This window comes from Plecotus auritus (assembly GCF_963455305.1).
Source record: "Plecotus auritus genome assembly, chromosome: 3".
Taxonomy (NCBI): Eukaryota; Metazoa; Chordata; class Mammalia; order Chiroptera; family Vespertilionidae; genus Plecotus; species Plecotus auritus.
The window spans coordinates 187,151,109-187,177,847 of NC_137772.1; the positions used below are offsets into that span (position 1 = coordinate 187,151,109).

Consider the following 26,739-nt stretch of genomic DNA (forward strand, 5'->3'; position numbering starts at 1 on the left):
TGTATTCTGCCTTTCAATCTTTTCTCTAGTTACAGAATTCATTTTGTTGTAGTTTTTAGGGAATCTGGGTGTTAACTGAGGGAATTTATTATGGTAAGATGTTTCTCTTACCTCCACAGTTAGTATTGCGTATCAGATACTACTTTTGTGTAATACAGTATGTTAGTTTCTGAGAGTTTTACAAAGAAAAATTAGAAAATCCTTCAGGAGCTTTTAATCTAGCAGGGGATTCTGATAAGCAAACGGTGTAGAACACTGCCACAGTGAAATGTGTTAGAGCAGTGGTTCTCTAAGTGGGGCCCCAGAGCAGTAGCATCTGGAACTTGGAATTCTTGGAATTAGACGCTCTCGGGGTGGGGCCCAGCAATCCACTTTTAACAGGCCCTCCAGGTGCTTCTGGTGCACTGTGGTGTCATCAGAGGTCCAGGTACAGTGCTGCAGGAATGCAGAACAAAGGGCCGTTCATGCCAGCTGAGTGAGATCAGAACGACACTAAAGAAGAGGCAGAGGCGCCAGGTGAGCTGGGCCTTGCTGGACTATTTCAATAATCAGAAATTCTCTAAGGACAAAATTCTTGAACAATATAAGAGGTGCTTAAATGGTCTCCCTTGAACCCATCTCCTATATACAGTACACTGGAACTGCTTTTTAAATGCATTTTTGAGCCTTTAAAGCTTTTTGATCCATTTTAAAACATTTTGCATTTTAAGATTTCTCTGAAGCTCCCTTTACCTTACCATGTGCAGCTGAGTTCTTAAAGTGGCAATTGTGTCAGTCAGGATTTTTTTTTTCTATTAAAAATGGCAGGTGCCAAGTTGGGATTCCTGGGCTCAGGTGGCTGAATGTTGACAATCACTATGAAATTGAAGGAGTTACACCAGGAACTATGGCCTCAAGGACTGAGACAGACATTCAGCATACCTGGGACTCACTCCTTTTTAAAAAAAATTTCATCTGTTTCCACTCCTTTTGCATGTTGGGCTCATTCTTGACAAATGCAGGAAGCATACACATTTTAAAAATCTCTAATTCCTAATGCCTAACAAAGTTTCTGGCATATAGTAAGCAAATGTAAAGTATATGAATGAAAAGAATAAATGAATGAGTAAGTGAAGATACATGGTGAATTAGTTGAATAATCAAGTCTGTCGAGAATGTCAAATTTTGTTGTTGTTGTTATTGATCCTTACCCAAGGAGATTTTTTCCATTGATTTTTAGAGAGAGTGGAAGGGTTGGAGGAGGGGCGGGAGGGGGGGGGGAAGAGACATTGATGTGAGAGAGACACATCGATTAGGTGCTTCCTGTACGCACCCTGACCAGAGCCCAAGGGTTGAACCTGCAATCCAGGTACATGCACTTGGAATCGAACCTGAGACTCTTTGGTTCGCAGGCTGGTATTCGAACCACTGAGCCAAACCAGCCAGGGCAAAAGTATCAAATTTGTGATGGAAAGTAATCAAACAGAAGTTGGAAACATAGGCTAAGGCCTGACTCTGGAGGCCCTGAAGGTCATGTTAAGGAGTTCAGTATGGCCCTAGCAGGTTTGGTTCAGTTGGATATAGCGTTAGCCTGCGTACTGAAGGGTCCCAGGTTTGATTCCGGTCAAGGGTACGTGCCTAGGTTTTGGCCTCGATTCCCAGTGGGGGGTATGCAAGAGGCAGCCGATCAATGATTCTCTCTCATCATTGATGTTTCTATCTCTCTCTCTCTCTCCCCCTCCCTTCCTCTCTGAAATCAATAAAAACATATTAATAATTTTAAAAAAGGAGTTCAGTATCTTCTTCTGTAAGCAATATTATCTAGTATGGGGCGGGTAGGGATATGATAAATTCTAGGTAAAGAAGAATATTTTATCAACAGGAAAGATATATTGAGATGGTAAAAATCTAAAGAGAAAGACGTTGCTTAAAAATCTCCTCCAGTGTCACCCCAATAAATTCAAGAAAAAGGAAAAAAGTATCTTCCTATGGTCTTTCCTGTGATTGAGGAATTAAATGCCTATGTGGTTTGGGAAGACGTAATAGCTGAATACACTCCCATTACATAGTCAATCCAAACTACCGACTTGAACTACTTTTAGAGGAGAATATAAAAAAAAAATCTGGGACATTAAGCACCATAGCATATGCTTGCTAAAATATCTGTTCTTATTTCATCTGTATATCTACTTTATTATAATAATAGCTAATATTTATTGATTACATTCTAGAAGTTGTTCTAAATGAGGATTTTCTCAGTTTATCCTCATAGCAGTCCTTGTAAAGTATATTTTCCCCATCTTATAGATGAGGAAACAGGGGCTCAGAGGGATTGAGTGATTTTCCCATCATCATACAAGCTAGTAAGAGACAAAACTGAAATTTAATACAGGAAGCATGTCTCCAAAGCCAAAGCTCTTAATTAGTATATAGGATACATTAATGTTAGTCACATGTCTACAGACTGTGCTGATGTGGATAAAACCTCTTCCTTCACAGTCTGGCAACCTCACAAGGTCAAGTAGGCCAATTACAGACATGTTCACATCTCATTATGAACACTGTACCTGCATTTTATTATTTTTTATTTTTTTAATAAATCTTTATTGTTCAGATTATTACAGATGTTCCTCTTTTTTCCCCCCATAGCTCCCCTCCACCTGATTCCCCACCCCACCCCATGCCCTTACCCCCGCCACTGTCTTTATCCATAGGTGTAAGATTTTTGTCCAGTCTCTTCCCGCACCCCTCACACCCCCTTCCCCCTGAGAATTGTCAGTCCACTACCTTTCTATGCTCCTGATTCTATTATACTCATCAGGTTATTCTGTACATCAGATTTTTTATTCACTTGATTTTTAGATTCACTAGTTGATAGGCATGTATTTGTTGTCATTTTGTTGTTCATAATTTTTATCTTTACTTTTTTCTTCTTCTTCCTCTTCTTAAAGAATACCCTTCAGCATTTCATGTAATCCTGGTTTGGTGGTGATGAACTCCTTTAGCTTTTTCTTGTCTGTGAAGCTCTTTATCTGACCTTCCATTCTGAATGATAGCTTTGCTGGGTAGAGTAATCTTGGTTGTAGGTCCTTGCTGTTCATCACTTTGAATATTTCTTGCCACTCCCTTCTGGCCTGCATAGTTTCTGTTGAGAAATCAGCTGACAGTCGTATGGGTACTCCCTTGTAGGTAACTGTTTTTCTCTTGCTGCTTTCAAGATTCTTTCTTTGTCTTTTGCCCTTGGCATTTTAATTATGATGTGTCTTGGTGTGGTCCTCTTTGGATTCCTCTTGTTTGGGGTTCTCTGCGCTTCTTGGACTTGTAAGTCTATTTCTTTCACCAGGTAGGGAAAGTTTTCTGTCATTATTTCTTCTAATAGGTTTTCAATATTTTGCACTCTCTCTTCTTCTGGCACCCCAATAATTCAGAGTTGGTATGCTTAAAGTTGTCCCAGAGGCTCCTTATACTATCTTCATATTTTTGGATTCTTTTTTCTTTTTGTTTTTCTGGTTGGATGTTTTTTGTTTCCTTATATTTCAAATCTTTGGTTTGATTCTTGGGGTCCTTTGGTCTACTGTTGAATTTCTGTATATTCTTTATTTTAGACAGTGTATGCTTAATTTCTGACTGGTCCTTTTCCGTTTTTTTGTTTGTTTGTTTGTTTGTTTGTTTGTTTGTTTGCATTCTCATTAAGATCCTTAAAGGTTTCACTAAGTTCCTCAGAGGTTTTTAGAAGATTCTTGAGTAATCTTATAAATGCGGTTTTGAACTCTATGTCCAGTAGTTTGCTTTCCTTCACTTCTTTCATTCGTGACATGTTTCTTTGTCTCCACATTTTGGCTGCTTCCCTGTGTTGATGGAGTGGCTTTGTGTGGTAGGTGACCTATAGGGGCCAGTAGCTCAGCCTCCCCTATCACCTGAGGTGGACACTCTTGGTGTACCCCTTTGTGGGCTGAGTGCAAAGTCTTGGTGTAGTTAAGCCTTGATTGCTGTTGGTATACTGGGAGGAACTGACCTCCAGGCCAGTTGGCTGTGAGGACTCGCTGTGTCTATAATGGAAGAACTGCTGTGCTGGAGACACGCTTATGGTGCAGGACTTGTTTCAGTGGGGCTTTGGTGCTCACTGAGTCTGCCTCTTGAATGTGTCACTTATGGATGTGAGGAGTTGAAATCTGGTGTCATCTCACACTGACCACTAGGTACACTGGCTTCTGGATCTCCAATGGGGTGCAGGTCAGCTACTGTCTGAGGCCACCCAGCAGGAGCTACAGCGAGGTCTGCAGATTTCTCCTCTTTGCTTGGGGTTTGGAGGTTTGGAACTGTCTGACCAGAGCTGCAGTTTGTTAGGTTAAGCTGCGATAGGGCAGGCCATTTATATGCAGAAGCTGCTGCATGAAGCTTGGGTGGGTTTGTAAATTGTGCGGGGCAGGGTCTCAGGGAATCACTAGGGCGTGGCAAACAGCGATGGCTACCAGTCAGCCATCTCTGCATCTCCGAGTTTCTGCATCCCTGCGTCCCACGCCCCAGTGCAGTAAACAATGATTCCTGTGCGCACCTCTGCAAGAAAGCCACCCTCACTTTCCGACCCGATGGCAGACAGTCCAGCTTCTCCCCAAAGGGGTTTGGGTCCCCAGAGTCTCGCAGGAAACTGGAGTTCAGTGTAATCGGAAGCTTGTGTCTCCCTTCGGGTTGAAAAAAACAGCGCACCCAGTCACCAGCCACCAGCCCGATTCACGCGCCTCCGTACCTCAGCTTTTCTGCGCTTGTGCACATCTCAATGCTCTTTTCTCTTTCCTTCTAGTTATAGAACTTCTACTCATCCAGCTTTCCCATGGTTCTGGGTGATAGACGTTTTGTCTTTTAGTTGTAGTTTTGGTGTGGTTGTGAAAGGCAGCATGTACGGGTGTATACCTTGTGCTGCCATCTTAGTTTTTTGTGTACCTGCATTTTAGAAATTCTGTGCCAGTGGACCTCTGCACTGCACTTTATATAAAGAAAAGGTACAAAGGATGAAGCGTATGAGAGTAGAGGTTGTCAGAATGCATGTAAAAGCCACCAGGAGATAAGAATCAGAATGTAAGAAAGACCTGCAGGGAACCTGTAATTAAATACTCTCAGTTTCTGACAATAAGAGATGTCTGCTGAGGAGTTGTTTATTTAAGACCCCAGCTTACTCTAAAAAGATTTTGAGACAGGTGCTGTATGGTTCTAAGAAGAGTGAACGTTAGCTGCATAAAAAGGTCATAAATATTAGCAGATATCTTAATTGCTACAAGTTCACTCAGGTATCCTCTCCCCCAATGGGTATAGAGCCAACAAATGAATTAGCAACATGCGTAGTATTTCTGGCATTGCGGTTGGCTTAGGTTAGTGTCACTAAATTCTTTCAATCTACTTTGGGAAAAAACTTCTGCATACTTCAGTTCCCCTGGCCTATATAGCAGTGGTGCAGAGTGAATCTGCCCTGTAGTTAAAATGTTTGCTTTGTTAATGAACTTGAGGCAACGACTCTGGTTCTGCCCACCTTGGAGCTGCTACATCGAAATTGTGTTCACATAGGAGAACATGCACGATTTATCCTTCAAAAAGACTAACACGGTCAGATATGTCATTTTTGTCAAGTATCAAATATTTCTTTATAAGATTAGCATCTGCCCACAGCAGCATGTACCATGGGCCATGGTGCTTTCTTTAGGTCCTTTTGGAATTATATACTTTTCATGGCTGAACTTACTCACTGAAAAGGGATACAGATTTTGTAATAGGGAAAACAATGTGTTCATGCAAATATAAACTTTTTTCTTAAATATTATAGTAGCATAATGCGTAGTAAAATCCAAGTTAGGAGAGGAGAAATAAATTGATACACTCCAATTTGTGCTACAGCCAGCAAGAGCAATTGTCAACATCTTCATAGCTCCACATATGTGGCCTCATGTTTGTAGGTTGAAATCAGCCATAGTGGAGTATTTATACCACAGAAATTGGCAAATGCTACAAATCAGAGCTCTCCCTGCTCCCCTGCCTCCAGAAACCTAGTGGTTAGATATTTACCAGCAAACTACAGGTGCTGAGTTTCCAATAGTTGATTACTTTAACAACAAAATGTGGATAATTGGAGTATAGGCCATTATATTGAAATTTCTCAATGATAATTAAATTAGTGAAGCAAAAAAATAACATTAACAAAACAAACATGGCCATGCTTACCTGGTAACCCCTTTCTGATCTCCCTGAATCCAGTGTTTCTACAAGTATGTGTCTTATTGGAATTGTCAAGCAGCACAACTAACAACCACCCCCCTTGCAAAGGTCCGCACACCTCAGACTAAATTTTCACTATCTTATTCATGGCCTTAGGAGGAGGGCCCAGATTAAAAAGTTGTACTTCACAGAAAATATATGACATTTCCGTTTGCCCAAAAAAACTCTCTTTATTGTTTCCTATCGGTCCATAAATAGTGACTGCCTAGTATGAGCCCCAAACTGTGATAATTATTAAAGAAAACAGAGAAAATATGGAGGAAGAAGAATCAACAAAGCAAACAGAAGAATCATTTTTATTATATCAAGAACACTGTATTTGCTTGTCTTTCTTCATCAGTTAGTTTATGAGTTGAGTCTTAAACAGGAAAAGAAATTTCCAAAAATGTCTTTGTCAGAGATTTTTAAAAATGTCTTTGTCAGAGATTTTTCTTCATGTTTAAGAAAAATATCTGCGGCCCTAACCACTTTGGCTCAGTGGATAGAGCGTCAGCCTGCGGACTGAAAGGTCCCAGGTTCAATTCCGGTCAAGGGCATGTACCTTGGTTGTGGGCACATCCCCAGTAGGAGGTGTGCAGGAGGCAGCTGATCGATGTTTCTCTCTCATCGATGTTTCTAACTCTCTATCCCTTTCTCTTCCTCTCTGTAAAAAATCAATAAGATATAAAAAAGAAAAAAAAATCTGCGAATACCTTACAATTTCAAATAGTGTTTTACTGACTATATCTTTTGGCACTGAGAGTCTTTAAAAAAAAAAAAAAAACCTGAAAACTATCATCATAGTCAGAACTATTATTAAAATTTTTAATTAATCATTATAAAAAATGAGTGAGTTGACATATTTGGATAAATCCACTGATGTCTTTCTTGTGCTTAGAATCTGCCCCTGTCTTGGAGGTGCAGGCTATTGAAGCAGAATATCATCTACTCTAGGTCTTGAGCATCTTTATCAATTCTAGTCTGGCACCCTAGAGTCTAGGGCCTCTAGACCTTCCCTTTAGGTATCAAGAATGTCTACTCAAGTTCCAGTGGCTTCTGGGCATGTTTTAGAAATTCATTTGCTGTTTATAATTGATTTTAAGTGGAACTTGGCACTCTGTCTTGAACAGCCTGCTACATCAAGAGGAAATGACTGTTGCCTACCAACCAGATGATTACTGGGTGCGTCGGCTATTCAGAATACTTTTGGAAGACCCAAAAACGCAGGAAAGCAGAGCTAAAGGATTTCAAGGATAGATTTTCTCCTCCGCATTCTGGTTTCTTGATGTGTAATAGATGCTGCCATATCCTTGTTCAGTTAATGCTCCTTGTCCTGGAAGGAACAAAACGTGTAGGTTGTAGAGCTTTGTTCTACCTCCCAATGTTGCTTCTGTTTGCAGATATAACAGTTGACTTTGGCTGATGTTGCGGATACGTCAGGATCTGATGTTGACTTCAGAATAACAGGCAAGCCCTTCTTTGGGCGGAGACTTCTATTGCTCTGCCAGTTCAACTGAGGCTCCCCTTTTGTTCTGTGCCACCACAGGCTGCCTCTGCGGCTTTCTCTGGGTTAATGACAGACAAGGCCCAACTGTTTGATAGGTATCAGCTGAGAGTTCAACAAAAGCCCAGACCTAAATCTCAAATAACAAGAGGAAGAAGGATGCCTCCTTATCAACCAGTGTCTTATCAAGTGCCTATTGGGTCTTAGAATGGACTCTGAGGAAGTACTTACTTGACTGGTACTACTGGGGGCCTTAACTGCACAATTTACAACACATGGTGTTGGGAAGCCTATAATTGTTGGTGAACAGGAAGATGCACCCACAGTTTTTTTAAAACTGTTGAGGAGATCACTGTCTCAGTGTGCTGGTTAGGACTTTAACACTGGTCCCATAGGCAGCAGGTCTTGCATACAAGGTGTGTGTAAATTGTGCATTAATATGAAACTGCACCTATTATCAGTAGAAATGACCCCATTAAAAAAATATATCTGCCTCTTAGAATTACTTATTTTGTTGGTAAAGTGTCTTGAAAAGATTTACTCCCAACACTATTATTGTCTGCCATTTTCATGTCATGGAAATAATTATACCCTTTTACTTTAAAACATTTCATATCAGCACATCGTCTGCCCAGGCCAGTTGACCATTCCCTGAGCTTGACTTTCAGTGCTGGCAAACTGACAACACACCTGCCTGTAGCCACGCACACACAGCCCTGCTATGGAAGGCCCAGTAATAATTCTGTTAGGAGCAGGCAATTCTGATTTTAGACAAGAGTCACAGGTCAGGATTCTGAATGAGAGTTTTACGAACCTTAATTGCAGGAATTTTGTGAAAGTTACAGGTCATGATATTTGTAAAGTACCTACGATAATGTCTAGCACACACACTAAATGGCAGCTGCTTTTATCATCTGGTGTTGTCCATTCTTTGGTGTGCCATATGAATTTAAGGTTCAGTCACACTGTCATTCATCTTAACAAAGACATACCATTCTTCCTCTTAATTCCAGTAAGATGCAGAGTGTTTGATTTTTTATTTTTCTCTTTTTCATTGTGATACTCAGGAACATGTGAGATAAGTGGTCCAGGGATGAGTCATGAATCACCAATTTGCTTTCAGATGAAACACCTGAATCCTAAGTATGTGAAGTTTTATTCAGAGACCTACAGAGTTCAGATTCTATTCTTCTCACCCCTTCCAAGTCATATTACCAGGAAAAATTCTTAATTTCAAACACAAATTACAGTTCCAGCTGCATCCTCTCATTCAGGCCCAGACCTACAAAGTAATCCTGACTGTATGTGACGAGTTGTTACATCTTCTTCTCCACTTCCCCCTTCTGAGCGAGTGGGCAGCCTCCTACCCCCAGTCTAAGGACCTGGGTTTTTAAATTTAAGCTTTAGTATACAATAGTATACAGTTTTAGTTTCCTACAAGGTACTCATATACTAGTATTTACCCAGACTTCTGTTGGATTATACCTGCCGAAAATAAACTCATTGTTTAAGCAAATTCAAACAATAGACACTGAATTAAACATCTCCAGTATATTCATTGGTAAATCTAATAATCAATTTTTAGTGAGTAACTACTCTGTATGCTCATTCTCTTTTACTTTTCAACAAGATAATTGTTTTGATATATTTTATTTATAGTTCTGAGATATTTTTCCATATTAAGCCTCTACTGGGCTACACATAGGAAACAGTTATAGGTAAATATTTCTCAGGATTCAGGAGATACACTGTAAAAGGATCAATTCTTCCTAAGATTAGCCATGTTAATTCTCTGATTCCCACAAATTGAAGTATTAGCTATTGAGAATAATACTTTATGATAGATATATTAATTTCTAATAATTATTAGGTGGTACAATAGCAAATTCCTTTCTAACTAGTGAGTTCTATTCATGGAGTAGTGCTATAAAGTAATACACCTTTATCATTCATATTTCTGGGTGGTTGAGTAAGGTAGGAACTATTTTTGATATGCAGGACCAAATACTGAAGCAGTGGGGTTCCATGTGCTTTCTGTCAGCAAAAGTATCAGCTAACTGCCAGCAATCCCTGATAAGTCCCGTTTCAAGCAAGGAGAGTCTGGATAATACCAAACTACAAGACAACAGTTAGTGCGTGTGAACTGTCAGTGCTGCCAAACTGAATTACCATTCCCACCCAAAATAAACACCCTGAAGTTGAAGCTAAGCCATCCTTCTGTAAGGTATGTAGTGGATTTAGCTAGTGAGAAAGACAGATCTTTGATTTGTCAAAGCAATCTTAAAATACTGCCATTTTTCCAAGCCAGAAGTTGAAAAGGTCAAAGGGGAGCTTTAAAACGTGATAACATTGTCTTGGAATTGGGGATGTATGGTATTTGCTAAGCAAATGGCAGACTGAATGAATGTCAAATGAGCTTTGCTCCACTCTGGAGCAGCCCAGAGCACAGAATAAAGACCAGCTCTCCGATCCTGACTTGACCACTATTGCTGTTACCTGGAAAAGTAACCTACACTCAATGGGCCTCAGTTTTTCCATGTGTAAAATAAGGAGACAGGCTCAGAGAGTAGATAGAGGATCTTGATTCAAATGATCATTTCTTGAGGAAAAAAACATAGTAAAATGGTTTTATTAACAGGTTATGAACCCAGTCATTATCTTTTTTAATGTACCAAATATCAAAGTTTTGCCTGGCTGGAGTGAACATCGTCCAGTGCACCTAAAGGTGGCCGGTTTGATTCCTGGTCAGGGCACCTATCTGGATTGTGGGTTTGATCCCCAGTTTCTTTCCTCTCCCCGCAAACCTCTCCCTCCCTTCCTCTCTCTTCAGGTGAGGATTTTTTTTAAGTGTCAAATGTTTTCAGGTACAGCGAAAATTAAGTAAGGAAGTGAATCTTTAATTAGAAATGTCAAAAAAGAAGTAAGGTCAGAGAAGGGATTTTGTTAAAATAAAAAATTGGGGTTGTATCAATTCTGCAACCATTAAGTTATTAGTATCCTTAGTGTTAGGTGTATTTGTCTTATCTCCTCAACTATTAGGTTGAATCATGAAATTGCAATTTTGTTGGTTAAAAACAGTCAGGTATCATCAGTTTCGCCCTATAGATGTCATCTCCATGGGAGCAGAGAACACACAGTGCTGTGTGTTTTTCCCTTATTTCCTTTAGTTCTTGCTATAATGCCAGGCACATTTGTTCTTTGACGTTACTAATTGAAAGTAGTATTTGGGAGCAGAAAGTCTTTTTGAAATCACTTAGAGCAGTATATTATTTTTTTAAATGAAGAAAATAAGACCCCAAAAGTTCTTAGAATTGTAGTTCTTTTGATGTTCAGAATGACATTGAGACATTATAAATAAGTCTTTAATGTGCTTTGAATATTCTACCTACCAGTAAAAGGAACTAGTCCAATACATTTTTAGTAATAGTTCTTAGCAATTGAAGTTGGCAAAAGGCATTGATCTTTTGCCATTTTTGTTAACAAGGAGGTTAACATTTTGGGGGGAGGGGTATTTTTTAATGGTTAATGCTAACAAGAAAAACTTAATCCAAAGGAACATGGTAACAATAATACCTGAATAGCAGCATGATCTGAATCTGAAACATGATCCCCAAATGCATTACTTTACTATATTTCATAAACTTCATTTCTCTATAAGGAAACAATCTCTGCTTGTGGATTTAGTTACTGTTTATAGAAAGGTGTCATAGCTTAGCAAAATTAGAAATAGACTAAGTGCAAAGATATTTATAGGTCTTGTTTTTTTACTTAGGTCGAACACACTGTGAAACCCTGCATTTTTTGTGACTTTCTGCCACTTTAATTATAGAATAATCACATTTTAGTGCATTTGGTTTAATATTTGTCAGTAACAGTTTACACTGAAACCTACAAAAAACCCCAAATAATAGAGTCCAGCACCCTATCTTTATAAATGAGGAAACTGAGGCCCAATGAATTTAAGTAACTTTTTGTACCTTGGAGTTAAGTCACAGAGCAAGTTGGGACTTGGCTATCATACTACACAATGTCTGTTGTGTCATTTGTTCTTTTAATTGCAAAATCTTTGCCTCATATGAGTACCCTCTCAAAAATGGGTGAAGATTAAGTAAATAATGCTATAACCTTGTTGCTTGGAATGAAGCAGAGCCTTTGATTGATGATGACATGTTATCTATACTAATAAAAGGGTAATATGCTAATTAGACCAGACATCCTTCCAGACAAAGCCACAATGGCGGGGGCCGAGGCAGAGGCAGTTAGGGGCGATCAGGCAGGCAGGCAGAGTTGTTAGGGATGATCAGGCAGGCAGGCAGGTGAGCGGTTAGGAGCCAGCGGTCTCTGATTGCAAGAGGGATGTCGGACATCCCCCGAGGGGTCCCGTATTGGAGAGGGTGCAGACCGGGCTGAGGGACACCCCCCCCCCAAATCCCAAGCACGAATTTTGTACACCGGGCCTCTACTATGAATATATTTAGAAGCTGTGTACAGATTTAATGACCACTGAACAATTGATAGAGACCACAGGGCAAGACTGTCACTCTTTGACAAATTTGCTAGTTTTCCAAACCCTTGGAAGAAGCATCAAGTAAAGCTTTGAAACAGGGGCCTATTGGATACATGGCCTATGCTTGATGGTTTTTTGTTTGTTTGTTTTTCCTGATAGAAACATGAGTTCAGCTGGCCCTGATGGGAGGAAAGTGATGAGACGGTGTGATGGACTGATTGATTCGCTGGTCCATTATGTCAGAGGAACCATTGCAGATTACCAGCCAGACGACAAGGTGATGCATGAGTTAAATATCTTACATGTTGAATTACTTTGTCTCACTAAGACTCTTCAGAGTATTCTTGAAGTAGTAGTTTGGGTTTAGCTTTATTCCTTAACTCATTTACTGAGCTGAGGATTTCCCATACACACTTAGAAATATTAAAATATATCAAGCCCCATTTTTTTCTATTTTCCAGACTTAAATTTCCAACTATTTCTTTAACAACTCTGTGTAGATATTCAAAAGGAGCCCAAATGCTCCATGTTCAGCAATGAACTTAAATTCATCTCTTCCCTCCTCCCAAACTTGCTCCTTCTCTGTGCAATCTTTCTTCATAATCACCATCATCCACCAAATAAAAATAGAAATATGGGTAATCTCGCACTGCCTCTCCTCACATCCCACAGCAATAAATCATGTCCATTCTACCTGTGAAATGCCCTTTGCTCTATCATTCCTCCCTAATGCTGCCTACCTCTGCGGTCCTAGTTTGTGCAACTTTCATATTGATTATTGCAATTGGCTCCTGATTGGCCCCTACAAACAACCTCTCCTCATGTTTTCCAATTTCACATGGCTACTAAGTTATATACATAAAATACAGAATCATTGGGAACCCACTCTAAAAAGTAAACTAGAAGGGCTCGCCACTGTTTCAAGAAATTCAGCCTCAACGCCTTAGCACTATGCTTGTGATCATTCATGGTCTAGCCTTAGCCTTTCTGGCCATACTCATTCTATTCCCCCAGGCTCCCTATAGTCCAAGCATCCAGTAAACCTTGTAAGATCTAAAGCCTAATAAGTGCTGTGATATCACACTTGCAAAGGGATGTCTATATGTATCTGATCAATATTTGTGTGTTTCTCAGGCCACAGAGAACTGTGTGTGCATTCTTCATAACCTCTCCTACCAGCTGGAGGCAGAGCTCCCAGAGAAATATTCCCAAAGTAACTATATTCAAAACCGGAATATCCAGATGGACAACAACAAAAGTATTGGGTGTTTTGGCAATCGAAGCAGGAAAGTAAAAGAGGTAAGTTGGGGGGAGGGGGGCTTTAAAAGAAAAAGTGGTTATGTATGTACATTTCCATGTACTTAGTATACTAGGGTTGGCAAAAGTAGGTTACCAGTTGTGCGTACACAAAGCACAGGGTTTATTCTTCTATTATTATTTATTAATTATTGAATTAATTTTCACATAAACAATTGTAGACCTACTTTTGCTCACCCCTTATGTCAGGCATTATTTTGAGTTATTTTCATCCTTACATCAACCCTATAATGTGTGTGTGATTAATACCCTCATATACTGAAGAGGAAATAGAGGTACAAAAAGGTTAATCAGTTTTCCCGGAATTATTCAGCAAATTAAGAGGGGATGAGGTTCAGTTCCAGGCAATCCAGCTCTAGATTTCATTGTTAGCCATTAAAACCATACTGCTTTGTGCCCTGTTGCTTAGGAAATAGGCTTAAGGCACCATGGCCAATGGTATATGAATTGTTTCAACGTTTAAAAACAGCCCAGATATTCAGATTTGGACATTCTAAAAACAAACTTCGGACATCCCAAACGCAAATCCATAGGAAGGAATACTGTTCACACTGGCATTTTATGAAAACTGAAAGAATGTGACCTCTCCTACTCCTTGGGGTGTCGTGGTGTTTGTGAACTTGGAGAACAGCTGGTAAATTTAGAATCCTGATGTGATCCTGGACCACTTCAGTGGACTCGGAGGGAAGAGGCCTGTGTTTCTTATCTTCAGAGAGTTTGTGCCTAATTTAGCTTTTCATTTACCAGCAGCCTGGAGACTGTTCTAGGGCAGCCTGTGCTTTATGCTCTGAGTTCTTTCTCACAGTGAAATGGAAAGTTGAGGGTTGCTAGGCAGAAATGGTCATCATGGGCTAAAAGTGAAGTGATTGGGAATCATACATATTTGCATTTTCATTTCCATTTCAGGGGTTTCTTACTATACAAATTATGAGTCTCTCTAGACGAGTCTCAGTGTTCCTAGTCTCTTGGTTTGGGTGTGGAATTGTAGAAATCCCTTGAAAGCATTAATTCTAGATTTCATCGTGTGTGTGGTTAGCAATACCAGGACATGCCTATGCCCGAGGAAAAGAGCAACCCGAAGGGTGTGGAGTGGCTGTGGCACTCCATCGTGATCCGGATGTATTTGTCCTTGATCGCCAAAAGTGGCCGAAGCTACACCCAGGAAGCATCTTTGGGAGCTCTCCAGAATCTCACGGCAGGAAGCGGCCCAGTGAGTATCATGCCTGTTTTCCTACTTTGTAAAGTAATGACATTATAGACGTACCTCCATTAGGTTTGAAGATGAGATGGTGAGGTAAGAACAAAAACGTTCTCCCTTCAGTTAAGACAGTTCTCTGTCCTGTTGATTCTGGATGAATACAAGTTCAAGGCCTATCAGGAATTGCCAGAGAGTTGCAGGGTTCCAGAACGTTCAGCTTCTGCCAAGCCAGGTCACTGCGAGTGAAGGACTCATAAATACTGATACTAGTCAAAGCTCTTTCAGTTACAAGTCTCAGAATCCCACCTAAACTGACTTAAGTATAATAAATATTTTTAAAGACGAATTTCTTGGTTTACATAACTGAAAAGTCCAGGTGGGTCTTTCTTCTGTCATGGTGGAATGTAGGTGCCCCAGAAACTGGAGTTATGACTATATCTAGGCTCCATTTTCCTCTGTTGGTTTCATTTTTTTAAAAGATTTTTTAATTGATTTTTAGAGAGAGAAGAAGGGAGAGGGAGAGAAAGAGAGAAACATCAGTCAACTGCCTCCTGCACACCCTCCACCAGGGATAGAGCCCACAAGCCAGGTATGTGCCCTGACCTGGAATCAATCCAGCAACCAACTGAGCCACACTAGCCACAGCTGTTGGTTTCATTCTTAATGGCTCTCTTCATGTTGTAGCAAAGATAGCACTAATGATTTCAGGCTTACATTTTATCCAGCCCTATGTCCCCATAGGAAAAGAAATTACTTTTGCCCAGTAGCTCTATTAACAAATTGCGGACCAGTAGTTTTATTGCTAGCTTTACCCAGTGGCCAGATAAGTTTCTATTGAACGAACACAAAAAATAAATGTTTTACATAAATGTTAAAGGCACACTTTAAAATTAAATACCCATTGCATTTTGAAGTTATTTATTACACGTTCTAACAAGCTAATATCTTTTTAAAGAATTCTCGTGATTGGCCACAAGCCTTAGAACAGAAAACACGAGAATTCTTGTGGTCCGTCCACAATGTGTTAAGAACTCAGAACAGCGTGGCTCAGTGGTTGAGCATCGACCTATGAACTAAAAGGTCACTGTTCGGTTCCTGGTCAGGGCATATACCTGGGTTGCAGGCTCAATCCTCAGTGTGGGGCATGCAGGAGGCAGCCGATCAATGATTCTCATCATTGATGTTCCTATCTCTCTCTCCCTTCCTCTCTGAAATATATATATATATATATATATATATATATATATATATATATATATATATGGGTTTTTTTTGTTTGTTTGTTTGTTTTTTTGTTTTTTTTTAAGGACTCAGAGAATTAGTCTTCCTTACCCACTTCTGAATCAGTACCAGGGCCAGGGGCCTGTGATGTTCTGATTGGCCAGGTCTGGGTAATGTGCCCACATGTGGATTTCAGAGGCATGGATTTGAGCAGGGGAGGGTCACTAACACTTCTACCACTGAAATGGTACAGGAGGAGTAGCACCTCAATGGAAAAGCAGAGTGTTGTTACCAACAGGAATAATAAATGCTGGGCAGGCAAATATAGCAGATGTCCACTGCAGTGTGGAGTTGGAAAGGACATCTGTGCTTTGTGTCCAAGAACTTCAACTACACACTAAGAACTGCTTCTCACTTACTTTATATGAGCAACGTCAAAATACATGAAACAGTAAAAGCGTATTCCCACCTCCATATATTTTGCACCTTGCTGCACATAGTTAGGGATTCTATAAATATGTAACTATTTGAACTAAAATTATTTGCCTTAATCATAAAATGATTAGAATAAACTCCCTCAAAATAATTCATGGTATGGCCAGGTGCCAAGTATCCATCCTTATAGGGAAAAGCATCTTATAGATAACAAAAATATTATTTATTCTTTATTTGAGAAATCATATTCATTCTTTAATGAGTTTACACAGAAGCTTGCTCTGCTCTGAATCAAATTGTTCAGTACTAAAACCAACATCTTAGCACTGTGGTTAAGAATATGTATGAACAACTTTCGATCTTTTTTATTTTCTGTAAAATGTACTTGTGCTCAAACAGAAATGGGAAACTACCAAAGAGACCTGAATGACACAGGGACATTAATTTATTATCTTACCTTCTCGTTTTCCCATGCTGAGTTTCCCAAAACTACTGTCACTTTCCCAAACCACAGAAGCCATCTTATTAACCACCAGCCAGCTTACAAGAAAATGTCAATAGAGAGTATTATGCTAAGCAAAATAAGCAAGTCAGAGAAAGATAAGTATCACATGATCTCACGCATTTGTGGAATCTAGTGAATAAAATAAACTGATGAACAAAATAGATCCAGAGATAAAGAAGCATGGAACAGACTGTGGAACCTCAGGAGGAAGGCAGAGGAGGGTGGGTAGGGGGGAAGAGATCAACCAAAGAACTTGTATGCATATATACATAACCCATGGTCACTGACAATAGGGTGGTAAAGGCCTGGGGCACAGGGTGGGGTGGGCTAGAAGAGCTCAAGGGGGCGGGGAAAGAGGGACATATGTAATACTTTCAACAAAAAAGTTTTTTTTTTTTAAGAAAATGTCAGAAATTAAATTGCACTGTGTGTGTGTGTATGTGTGTGTGTGTGTGTGTTTAAGCTTGTTATGCTCTAAGGATGACTAACTGAGCAAACCCTTTAAGCTTGGATTTTAGCCTCTTGCAATCCAAGATCTCTCATGGAATCCAAGCAACAGAGATATCTTCATAACTGCCCTTATTGTGTGTAACCCCTGACCAGTCCAGTCCCCTGGAAGGAGGCCTACAGTGAACTGGTATTAATCCAGAATCAAGATTATGACAATCGAACTTGCCTGGACATTTATAGGAGAAACTAGAGGCCCAGTGCACGAAATTCGTGCACTGGGAGGGGGTGTCCCTCAGTCCAGCCTGCACCCTCTCTAATCTGAGACCCCTCGGGGGATGTCCAACTGCCGGTTTAGGCCCGATCCATCAGCCTAAATCGGCAGTCGGACATCCCTCTCACAATTCCGGACTGCTGGCTCCCAACTGCCCAACTGCCTGCCTGCTGGATTGCCCCTAACTGCTTCTGCCTGCCAGCCTGATCACCCCCTAACTACTCCCCTGCCAGCCTGATTGACGCCTAACTGCTCCCCTGCCAGCCGATAGCCCACAACTGCCCTCTCCTGCCAGCCTGGTCACTCCTAACTGCCCTCCCCTGCCAGCCCAATCACCCCCAACTGCCCTCCCCTGCCAGCCCGATCGCCCCCAACTGCCTTCCCCTGCTGGCCCAGTCGCCCCTAACTGCCCTGCCCTGTAGGCCTAGTCGCCCCCAACTTCCCTCCCCTACAGGCCTGGTCGCCCCCCCAACTGCCCTCCCCTGCTGGCCCGGTCGCCCCTAACTGCCCTCCCCTGCAGGCCTGGTTGCCCCCAACTGCCCTGCCCTGCAGGCCTGGTTGCCCCCAACTGCCCTGCCCTGCAGGCCTGGTTGCCCCCAGCTGCCCTCCCCCACTAGCCATCTTGTGGCGGCCATCTTTGTGACTACATGGATGCAGTCATCTTTGACCACATGGGGGTAGCCATCTTGTGTGAGGTTGTGACAGTCAATTTGCATATTACCTCTTTATTATATAGGATTATTAGCAACATGTAACAATGTTACAGGGACTCTTTGTTCTTGCAAGTTAGGAGATGCTTTTTATTAACATTTTTACTTTTATGAATATCTTCTCTGATTATTTTCCTAACTTTGTTATGCTTAGATGGTGTGATTTTAAAAAAAAAATACTTGGTTTTGTAATTTCTAAAAAGAATCACTGAATAGAAAAACATGAGAAGCAAGCCATTATACATAATTCCAGAAAAAATCCACTCCATAAACCTGTGTTCATAACTGACCTTTAGGAAACCTAGAAACTGAGGTAATTGAAGTGGTCATCTACAATGGATAGATGGATAGGAGGAGGAGAAGGCTCTGAGCCCTCTAAAGCCCCAGTGGATGTTGGGAAAGGACCACTAGGGCTTGAGATGACAAAGAAAATGCTATGTGGGTGACAGAGCTGGATGGCAGTAACTCAGGAGAGCAGAGGTTTGCATATGAGGGAAGACAAATATATAGACGAGTCCTTGGGAAGAGAGAGGAATCCTAAGCCCACCTACATGCCCGAGACATGGGGGTTGTACAGAATAAACTGCCTCCTGTCTAGACGGCTACAGGGGAGGATTCTTCTCAGAGGAGAGCAAATAGTCTAATGAAAAGTGTTGTGAATTAGTGAAAGATAAAGTGTTTACAATAAAACAAACATTCTAAAATAGTGGTTATTGAACTTTTTTGAATCAAGGAGACTGAGTAATAAAAGTTATGGACCCTTTCCCTGAGAAAGATAAACACAAGAGCAGTTTTAAGGGCCACCTGTCCCCTCCCTGAAATCTATATCGGACCCTATATTAAGAGCCCCTGTTCTAAAAGGTACAGTGGAGAATGTAAGAAGGACAGCGATCCCGTAGGGAGCGGGAGAGAAGGAACAAGCGGTGTTTGAATAAGATAAACAGAGAAGATACACCCTGAAAAATGGTCATGAATTGCAGGAATTTCTGGCATGGTGACCTCAAATTAGCTTCAAGTAGAACTCTATAAAGTTGCCAACACACAAGCTAAGGCCTTGGTATGGTTGGAGGTTTGCTGATGCTCGGAAGAGCCTAGTCAGAACCCAGATGCCCTGTGAAAGTAGGCGACCAGCCTAATTCTAGAGATTTGCCTCTAGAGGACCTGGACCTGCAACTAGCACATGAGCCTCTGACACAGAGCATAGCCTTACAGATAGTCTGACTAGCAATGCATTTCTTCTTTTAAAAGCCCAGTGTCTCTTTCATAATACACTGGTTTTTTTGGAAACGAATAACTTGATTAAAATATGTAAAATGCCAAAATTTGAACAAGACGAAACAGAAAAGATGACTAAGCCAACAACCAATAAATGTAACTTTTATTCTACAGCTGTGATACCAAAACATTGTCTTTATCATGTTCATTTCACAGTGACGAACTGAAACTGAATAAAAGGTGCACTGATCAACAGAAAGGAAAGACAAAGAGAGGCCCATTTTATTTATAAACAGATGCAAAAAATACAGTAGCTAACCAAATCTACTGCTACATTAAAAACCACGGCATAAGCTGTTTTTACCCAGTAATTCAATTGAAACCCTAATAAGAATTTAAAGACAGTATCTTTAGGCTGATTTAGTCACAGTTGTAGTTTTGAAAACGTCTTGCTCAATCTCTAGCAATCGACAGAAACAGTATTATTGGGAAGTCAAATGCAATAGTATTTATAGGATGTGTCCCACAAAACAGATGCCGATGTCAGTAGCGCAGACCGTGGTCCAGAAGGAAAATGGCCTGCAGCACACCCGGAAGATGCTGCACATTGGTGACCCCAGTGTGAAAAAGACCGCAGTCTCCCTGCTGAGGAATCTGTCTCGGAACCTTTCCCTGTGCAATGAAATTGGTGAGTCAGTAAGGATGGCTACATGTAGTGTGACCATGTTGGAAATACAAATGCAATAAAACATTGTCCTTATCACATTGTTTTTACAATGATGGGCTGAAAATGTGAATAAAGAGCAAAATGTGATAACTAGACCTGACTTTTGTGCACCCAGGCATCAAGGGTAGGCTTTCTAACTGGGTCTCCAATAGGATTTTTCTTCGTATCCAGCATTTTTGTTCGTTCATTTTAATTACTGCAGAAGATTCAGCATGGATGGTTTTAGAATAAATACAATGAAACATATTTGCTCCTTTTTATGAAAGTCTGTATTGACAAGGATGATAACTATGTTACACTATCACATAACAATGTTTTATTTACTTGCTTAATACTTAGAAATATCTGATAACTGTGAATCAAGTAAAAAACTATAAGATGACATAATGGGAAGATAATGTCAAAATTAAGTATGTTTCCTAATGTTCTATAAAGTAGTCATTTCTCTGAAATTATAAACAAATTTTTGTGGGTTAATTTAATGGAGTGGATTATTCTAAAATTACACACACACACACACACACACACACACACAGCATGAGAGATATTGAAGACTGTGGTTATGTTTTAATAATGTCATTTCCAAAGGCAGCAGGCAGCCCAACCCTGGACAGGTGGTTTCATGCCCATTATAAATATGACGAGCCTGGAAACTTTTCAGTGGATCTAAAAGAGACTTTGCCATCGGCACTCAGCGTTATGGGAGTGTTCCCATTGTCTCATGTGGGCTTTTGTGCTCCGCTTCAGTTGGTGTATAATCCTTCGACTTTTTTCTTTTCCCAAATAAGATGTTGACTCCATCTTTAAAACTTTGCTGATGAAAATAACTGCACTCTACACATTATGCATGTGCCTTCCAGGTAGAAGTGCTGCAGGTCTCGGCACAGGTCCTCTAACTGGGAAGATGAAGCTGTAGCGCCGCAGTTTATGGAAGATGAGTTCACTAATAACCCGCCCCTCATTTTAAGGGCAATAGTGAGATGAGGCTTCAGCAAGATAAATGCAGTTTTTAAATTTTAAATTGGCTTTATGTCAAATATATAATTTGAGTAAAAGGACCTGTCTTGGTTCAGAGTATGAAGAGCCAGGAATAAATGAAAGTCCCTTTGAAATGCATGTTTTGTGTTTCTCTTGAGGGACTTCATGGCCAGGTAAAACTTTCCATGTCTGGCCCGGAATGCAAGCATCACATTTTACTTAGATTTAAAGAAATAAATGTAACACTTATATATTTTTTTAAAATGTGAAGATAGGCAGCTTGGTGTGGTGATGGAGTAATAGGCCTCTGCACAGGACATGGACCTGCGTCCGGCAGTGCCACCAAGGTCACCGTGACTAGTCATTTAACTGCTCCAAACAGGGAGAGATTAGTAATCGCCACCTAACAGTGTTTTCCCAGGATCAGGTAACAGTGTACAGTGTGTGCAAGCAACAGGAAGTATTTGGACACTTCTCTAGGATCTCAATTCACATTCATTCATTGTTTCTGAAATTTTCAAACATCCATGTCTTGGCTTGGGTTTTTAGCCATTACATAAAATCTCCCTCAACAATATGATTTTGAGTTATAACCTTCCTATATCATGATAAGGCCTTTCATTTTAGATTTCACTATTAAAGATCCAATTTTAATTGTCCCAAAGTGAATAAGTGAATGTATTTGTGGAGGCCCACTGTGTGTGTGTGTGTAAACACAGGGTGGGGCAAAGTAGGTTTACAGTTGTGAGTACACAAAAGAATTTATTCTTGTATTATAATAAGAGAGGAAGAGCAATACAAAGAGACCCTCCCTTTCTATATTGTAGTGTTAAGCTTTGTCGAGGTAAACAGTTATATTTTCTAAGAAAAACAAACATGACACAAAATGTTAAAAGACTCTATCTTCTATAATTCTCACTCCTTAGACATGACCCTATCTTTCAACCTTAAAATTGAGCTACAGAAGTGGACTTGCTGGTGGTGGTAAGGCGGAAAGGTGGGGCTCACTCATCAGTGATTGTTCTCACTGTGGGCAACCCCGGTCTCAGCAGCCACCACTGCACCTCACAGAGAGACTGAGCATTTTCTGTTGTGATTGTCACAGACTTACTTTCATGTTTTCAACCTAAATTGAGTGGAAGGAAATGTCATGTTTTCAAGGCCTTTAGTTCTGTGGTTTAACTTATTAAAAAGAGGAAGCCTTCTGGTAGTAATTCATCTCTGTTGAGAGCTTACGAGGCACAGGGTATTATGATGCAGTAATACATATTAACTTATTTAATCCTTCAAACCGGTTTGGCTCAGTGGATAGAGCATCAGCCTGCAGACTGAAAGGTCCCAGGTTCGATTCCGGTCAAGGGCACGTACCTTGGTTGCGGGCACATCCCCAGTGGGAGGTGTGCAGGAGGCAGCTGATCAATGTTTCTCTCTCATCGGTGTTTCTAACTCTATCCCTCTCCCTTCCTCTCTGTAAAATATCAATAAAATATATTTAAAAAAAACAACCCGGGAGAAACCAAGATGGCGGCATAGGTAAACACCTAAACTGCTGCCTCGCACAACAATTTCAAAACTACAACTAAAAGACAGAACGGACACCATCCAGAACCACAGGAAAGCTGGCTGAGTGAAAATTCTACAACTAGAAGCAAAGAGAAAAGCTCACAGAGAATTGGAGGTACGGCAAAGGGGCTTTGTGCACGCAGAGAGGAAGGGCGGCTGAGAGCCTGGCTGACTTTCTCTGGCGGAAGGGGGAAGGAAGCCTCCGACCGCACTGAATCCCAGTTAGGTCTGAAGGCGCCCGCGCGGGCCAGTGCGCACAAAGGCTGCGGAAGTTGCCACAGGCTTTCCCTAGTGGAAGGGAGTCAGAGGATTCTGACTGCAGAGCCCCAGTTCTGACTGCAGTGAACCCCAGTTCCAGGCGAGCCCCTGGGGACCCACGCTCTTGTGGGGGGAGTCTGGACTCTCAGGCAGAGACTCGAGCTGGGGAAGGCGGAGGACTGAAAGCGCACATGCGCGCAAGGGCAAGGCTGACAGGAAGCCAAGACTGAGACTCCACCCCATCCAAGCTGAGCACAGAGGCTATTGCAATTTGGCAAGTCTAATCCTATAAGGCTGTCTCCAGCACCGAACTTCTCCCAGCATAGACACAGCTGATCCTTACAGCCAACTGGCCCGGAGGTCAATTCTTCCCAGTGATACCAACAACAATCAAGACTTAATTACAACAAGGCTGTACACACAGTCCACAAAGGGGTGCACCAAGAGTGTCCACCTCAGGTTAACTGGGGAAGCAGACCCACTGGGCCATATTGGAAACCTAGCACAAATATCTACCTTACCAACTCAGGGAATCAATGAAAATGCGGGGTCAAAGAATCAGATCACAAACGAAAGAAATGGAGGAAAACAAACGACTGGATATAGAATTCAAAACCACGGTTATAAGACTTTTTAAGAATATCCTAGAAAAGGCTGATAAATATAACGAGACCCTCGAAGATATGAAAAAGGACCAACTAGAAATTAAACATACACTGACTGAAATAAAAAATATTATACAGAGACCCAGAAACAGAATAGAGGAACACAAGAATCAAGTCAAAGAATTGAAATACAAAGAAGCAAAAAACACTCAACCGAAAAAGCAAAAAGCAAAAAAAAAAAAAATCCAAAAAGTTGAAGATAATGTAAGAAGACTCTGGGACAACTTCAAGCGTACCAACATCAGAATTATGGGGGTGCCAGAAGAAGAGAGAGAGCAAGATACTGAAAACCTATTTGAAGAAATAATGACCGAAAACCTCCCCCACCTGGTGAAAGAAATAGACTTACAAGTCCAGGAAGCCCACAGAACCCCAAACAAAAGGAATCCAAAGAGGACCACACCAAGACACATCATAATTAAAATGCCAAGAGCAAAAGACAAAGAGAGAATATTAAAAGCAGCAAGAGAAAAACAGTTAATTACCTACAAGGGAGCGCCCATACGACTGTCAGCTGACTTCTCAACAGAAACTATGCAGGCCAGACGGGAGTGGCAAGAAATTTTCAATGTGATGAATAGCAAGAACCTACAACCAAGATTACTCTACCCAGCAAAGCTATCATTCAGAATTGAAGGGCAGATAAAGAGCTTCACAGATAAGAAAAAGCTGAAGGAGTTCATCACCACCAAACCAGTATTATATGAAATGCTGAAAGGTATTCTTAAAGAAGAGGAAGAAGAAAAAAGTAAAGAGAAAAATTATGAACAACAAATACATATCTATCAACAAGCGAACCTAAAAATCAAGTGAATTAAAAACCTGAGGAACAGAATAATCTGGTGAATATAATAGAATCAGGGGCATAGAAAGGGAGTGGACTGATAATTCTCAGGGGGAAAGGGCTATGGGGGGTTCATGAAGAGAATGGACAAAAATCATACACCTATGGATGAGGACAGTGGGGGGGAGGTAAGGGCAGAAGGTGGGGTGGGAAATGGGTGGAGGGGAGCTATGGGGGGAAAAAGGAGAAATAATTGTAATAATCTGAATAAAGATTTATTAAAAAAAAAATAAAAAATAAAAAATAAAAAATAAAAAAAAAAAAAACAGTACCTAAAAAAAAAAAAATAAATAAAAAAAAAAAAAAAAAAAAAAAAAAAAAAAAAAAAAAAAAAAAATAAAAAAAACAACCCTGTGAAGTAAATACTGTTATTACCCCACTTTACAGATTAGGGAAAACCAAGCATAGAGAGGTTAAGGAGCTTGCCCAGACCACACAGCCATTAAGTGGCAGAGACAGGACTGAAACTAAAGAGGTGTGGCCTCAGAGAATGAGATCTAAGCCCTTCACACTCTGCTGCGGTGCTTAAACACAGTCAGAAAGGAAGTGTTCCGGCCTTTGAGGAGAAGGTATGCCTTTCCTGTCAGTGGGGCCCAGGTGTCATCAAAGGATGACATATTGTTCAGTTCCTTTTATCAAAGGTCTCTGTTATAGGCATGGCGGTCGAATATAGACATCCAGAAACGAATACTATGTCTTCAAGGGACCCGTAGCCACACCTGGAATTCAGATAGTCATGTAACTTAATCACAATGTAGACTCATAGAGAGAGAAGTACAGTTCAAGGTGCCACATAAACTCAGATGAAAAAATAATAAAATTAAGCAGAAATATGTAGTTTATTGTAACTACAATAAACACAACACAAAGAGCTCTGAGGAGCAACAACAGCAAGAGAAATATGTTCCATATCTTTTTGTAAATAAATCTTTATTGTTGAAAGTATTACATATGTCCTTTTTTTCCCTCATTGCCTTCTCCCCCATTAACACCCCCAATCCTTCACCACCCTATTGTCTGTGACTATGGGTTATGGGGTGGGCAAACTTTTTGACTCGAGGGCCACAATGGGTTCTTAAACTGGACCGGAGGGCCGGAACAAAAGCATGGATGGAGTGTTTGTGTGAACTAATATAAATTCAAAGTAAAGGAGCGGAGGGGAGAGCAAGAGAACCCTCCGCTCTTTCGGCTCCGCGGGCCGGATAGAACAGCCGAACGGGCCGGATCCAGCCCGTGGGCCGTAGTTTGCCCACAGCTGGGTTATGCATATATGCATGAGTTCACTGGTTGATCTCTTCCCCTGCTGTTCCATATCTTTTTAGAAGAGTCCAATCTAGTTAGAGAAAAAGAGAAAGCATATGTGAAAAGAATTATTGCAAAAAATCAAGTACACATTCATACTGTCCAAAATATATACCATAGGGCAAGTTATAATGAAATCATCAACCATTACTCTCTCTTATTTCTACAAAGAAGCCAAACTAAAACCCTGCTACCAAGAACTTACATAGTTAGTGAAAAATAAATTTAAAATAATCTGTCTTTTTTAAATGATAGTATTATTTGTGTATTAAAGAAACTTTGGGCAGTACAGATAATTTTTTAAAAATATATTTAGGTCACCTTTATACTGTTATAGAAAAACAACTATTAATATTTTAATGTATTGCTTCTAAGGTTTCTTATGTGTATTTTGTTTCCTAATGATATAATATTATGTGTTCTTTATGTAAATAAGTATAAAATTTTTATATAAAATATTAATATAAGTATTTTATTATTTGTGTGCTTCATGGGTATATTTTGCATAAAATTCTTTGCAGGTGTAGTTTAATTATATTCTGTTAAGCTTATAATTTTTCATTTATACATAATGCTATAATAAAGATTTCTACATAAAGTTTGTTCTATTTTTAAAGTGATATCTTTGGTATGAATTCCCAGAAGTAGAATTACTGAGTCAAAGAATGTGAAAATTTTTAAATTTCTTGATATTTCTATCAAATTCCTTTCTGAAAAAGATTTCCAGTGTATTGAGCAAACAGCACCATCTTTTTAAAAATTATTTCAAAACTCCAGTATTAGAGAGGTTACATCTTTCCATATGCTGTATTTCCTCTTTAAAATGTTCTTTACCCAAAACTTCCTG

At 40.3% G+C, this 26,739-nt stretch overlaps 1 protein-coding gene across 1 annotated transcript in view; it reads left to right on the top strand.

Annotated features, from left to right (window-relative positions):
* The window catches only part of PKP2 (plakophilin 2), an 86,931-nt gene that overhangs the window by 51,550 nt on the left and 8,642 nt on the right, over positions 1-26,739 (top strand). Inside the window, exons 7-10 of the mRNA XM_080663092.1 lie at positions 12,393-12,510; positions 13,368-13,532; positions 14,587-14,760; positions 20,090-20,243. Of these exons, the coding sequence (XP_080519218.1) occupies positions 12,393-12,510; positions 13,368-13,532; positions 14,587-14,760; positions 20,090-20,243 (611 nt within the window). The remainder of the gene's footprint in view (positions 1-12,392; positions 12,511-13,367; positions 13,533-14,586; positions 14,761-20,089; positions 20,244-26,739) is intronic.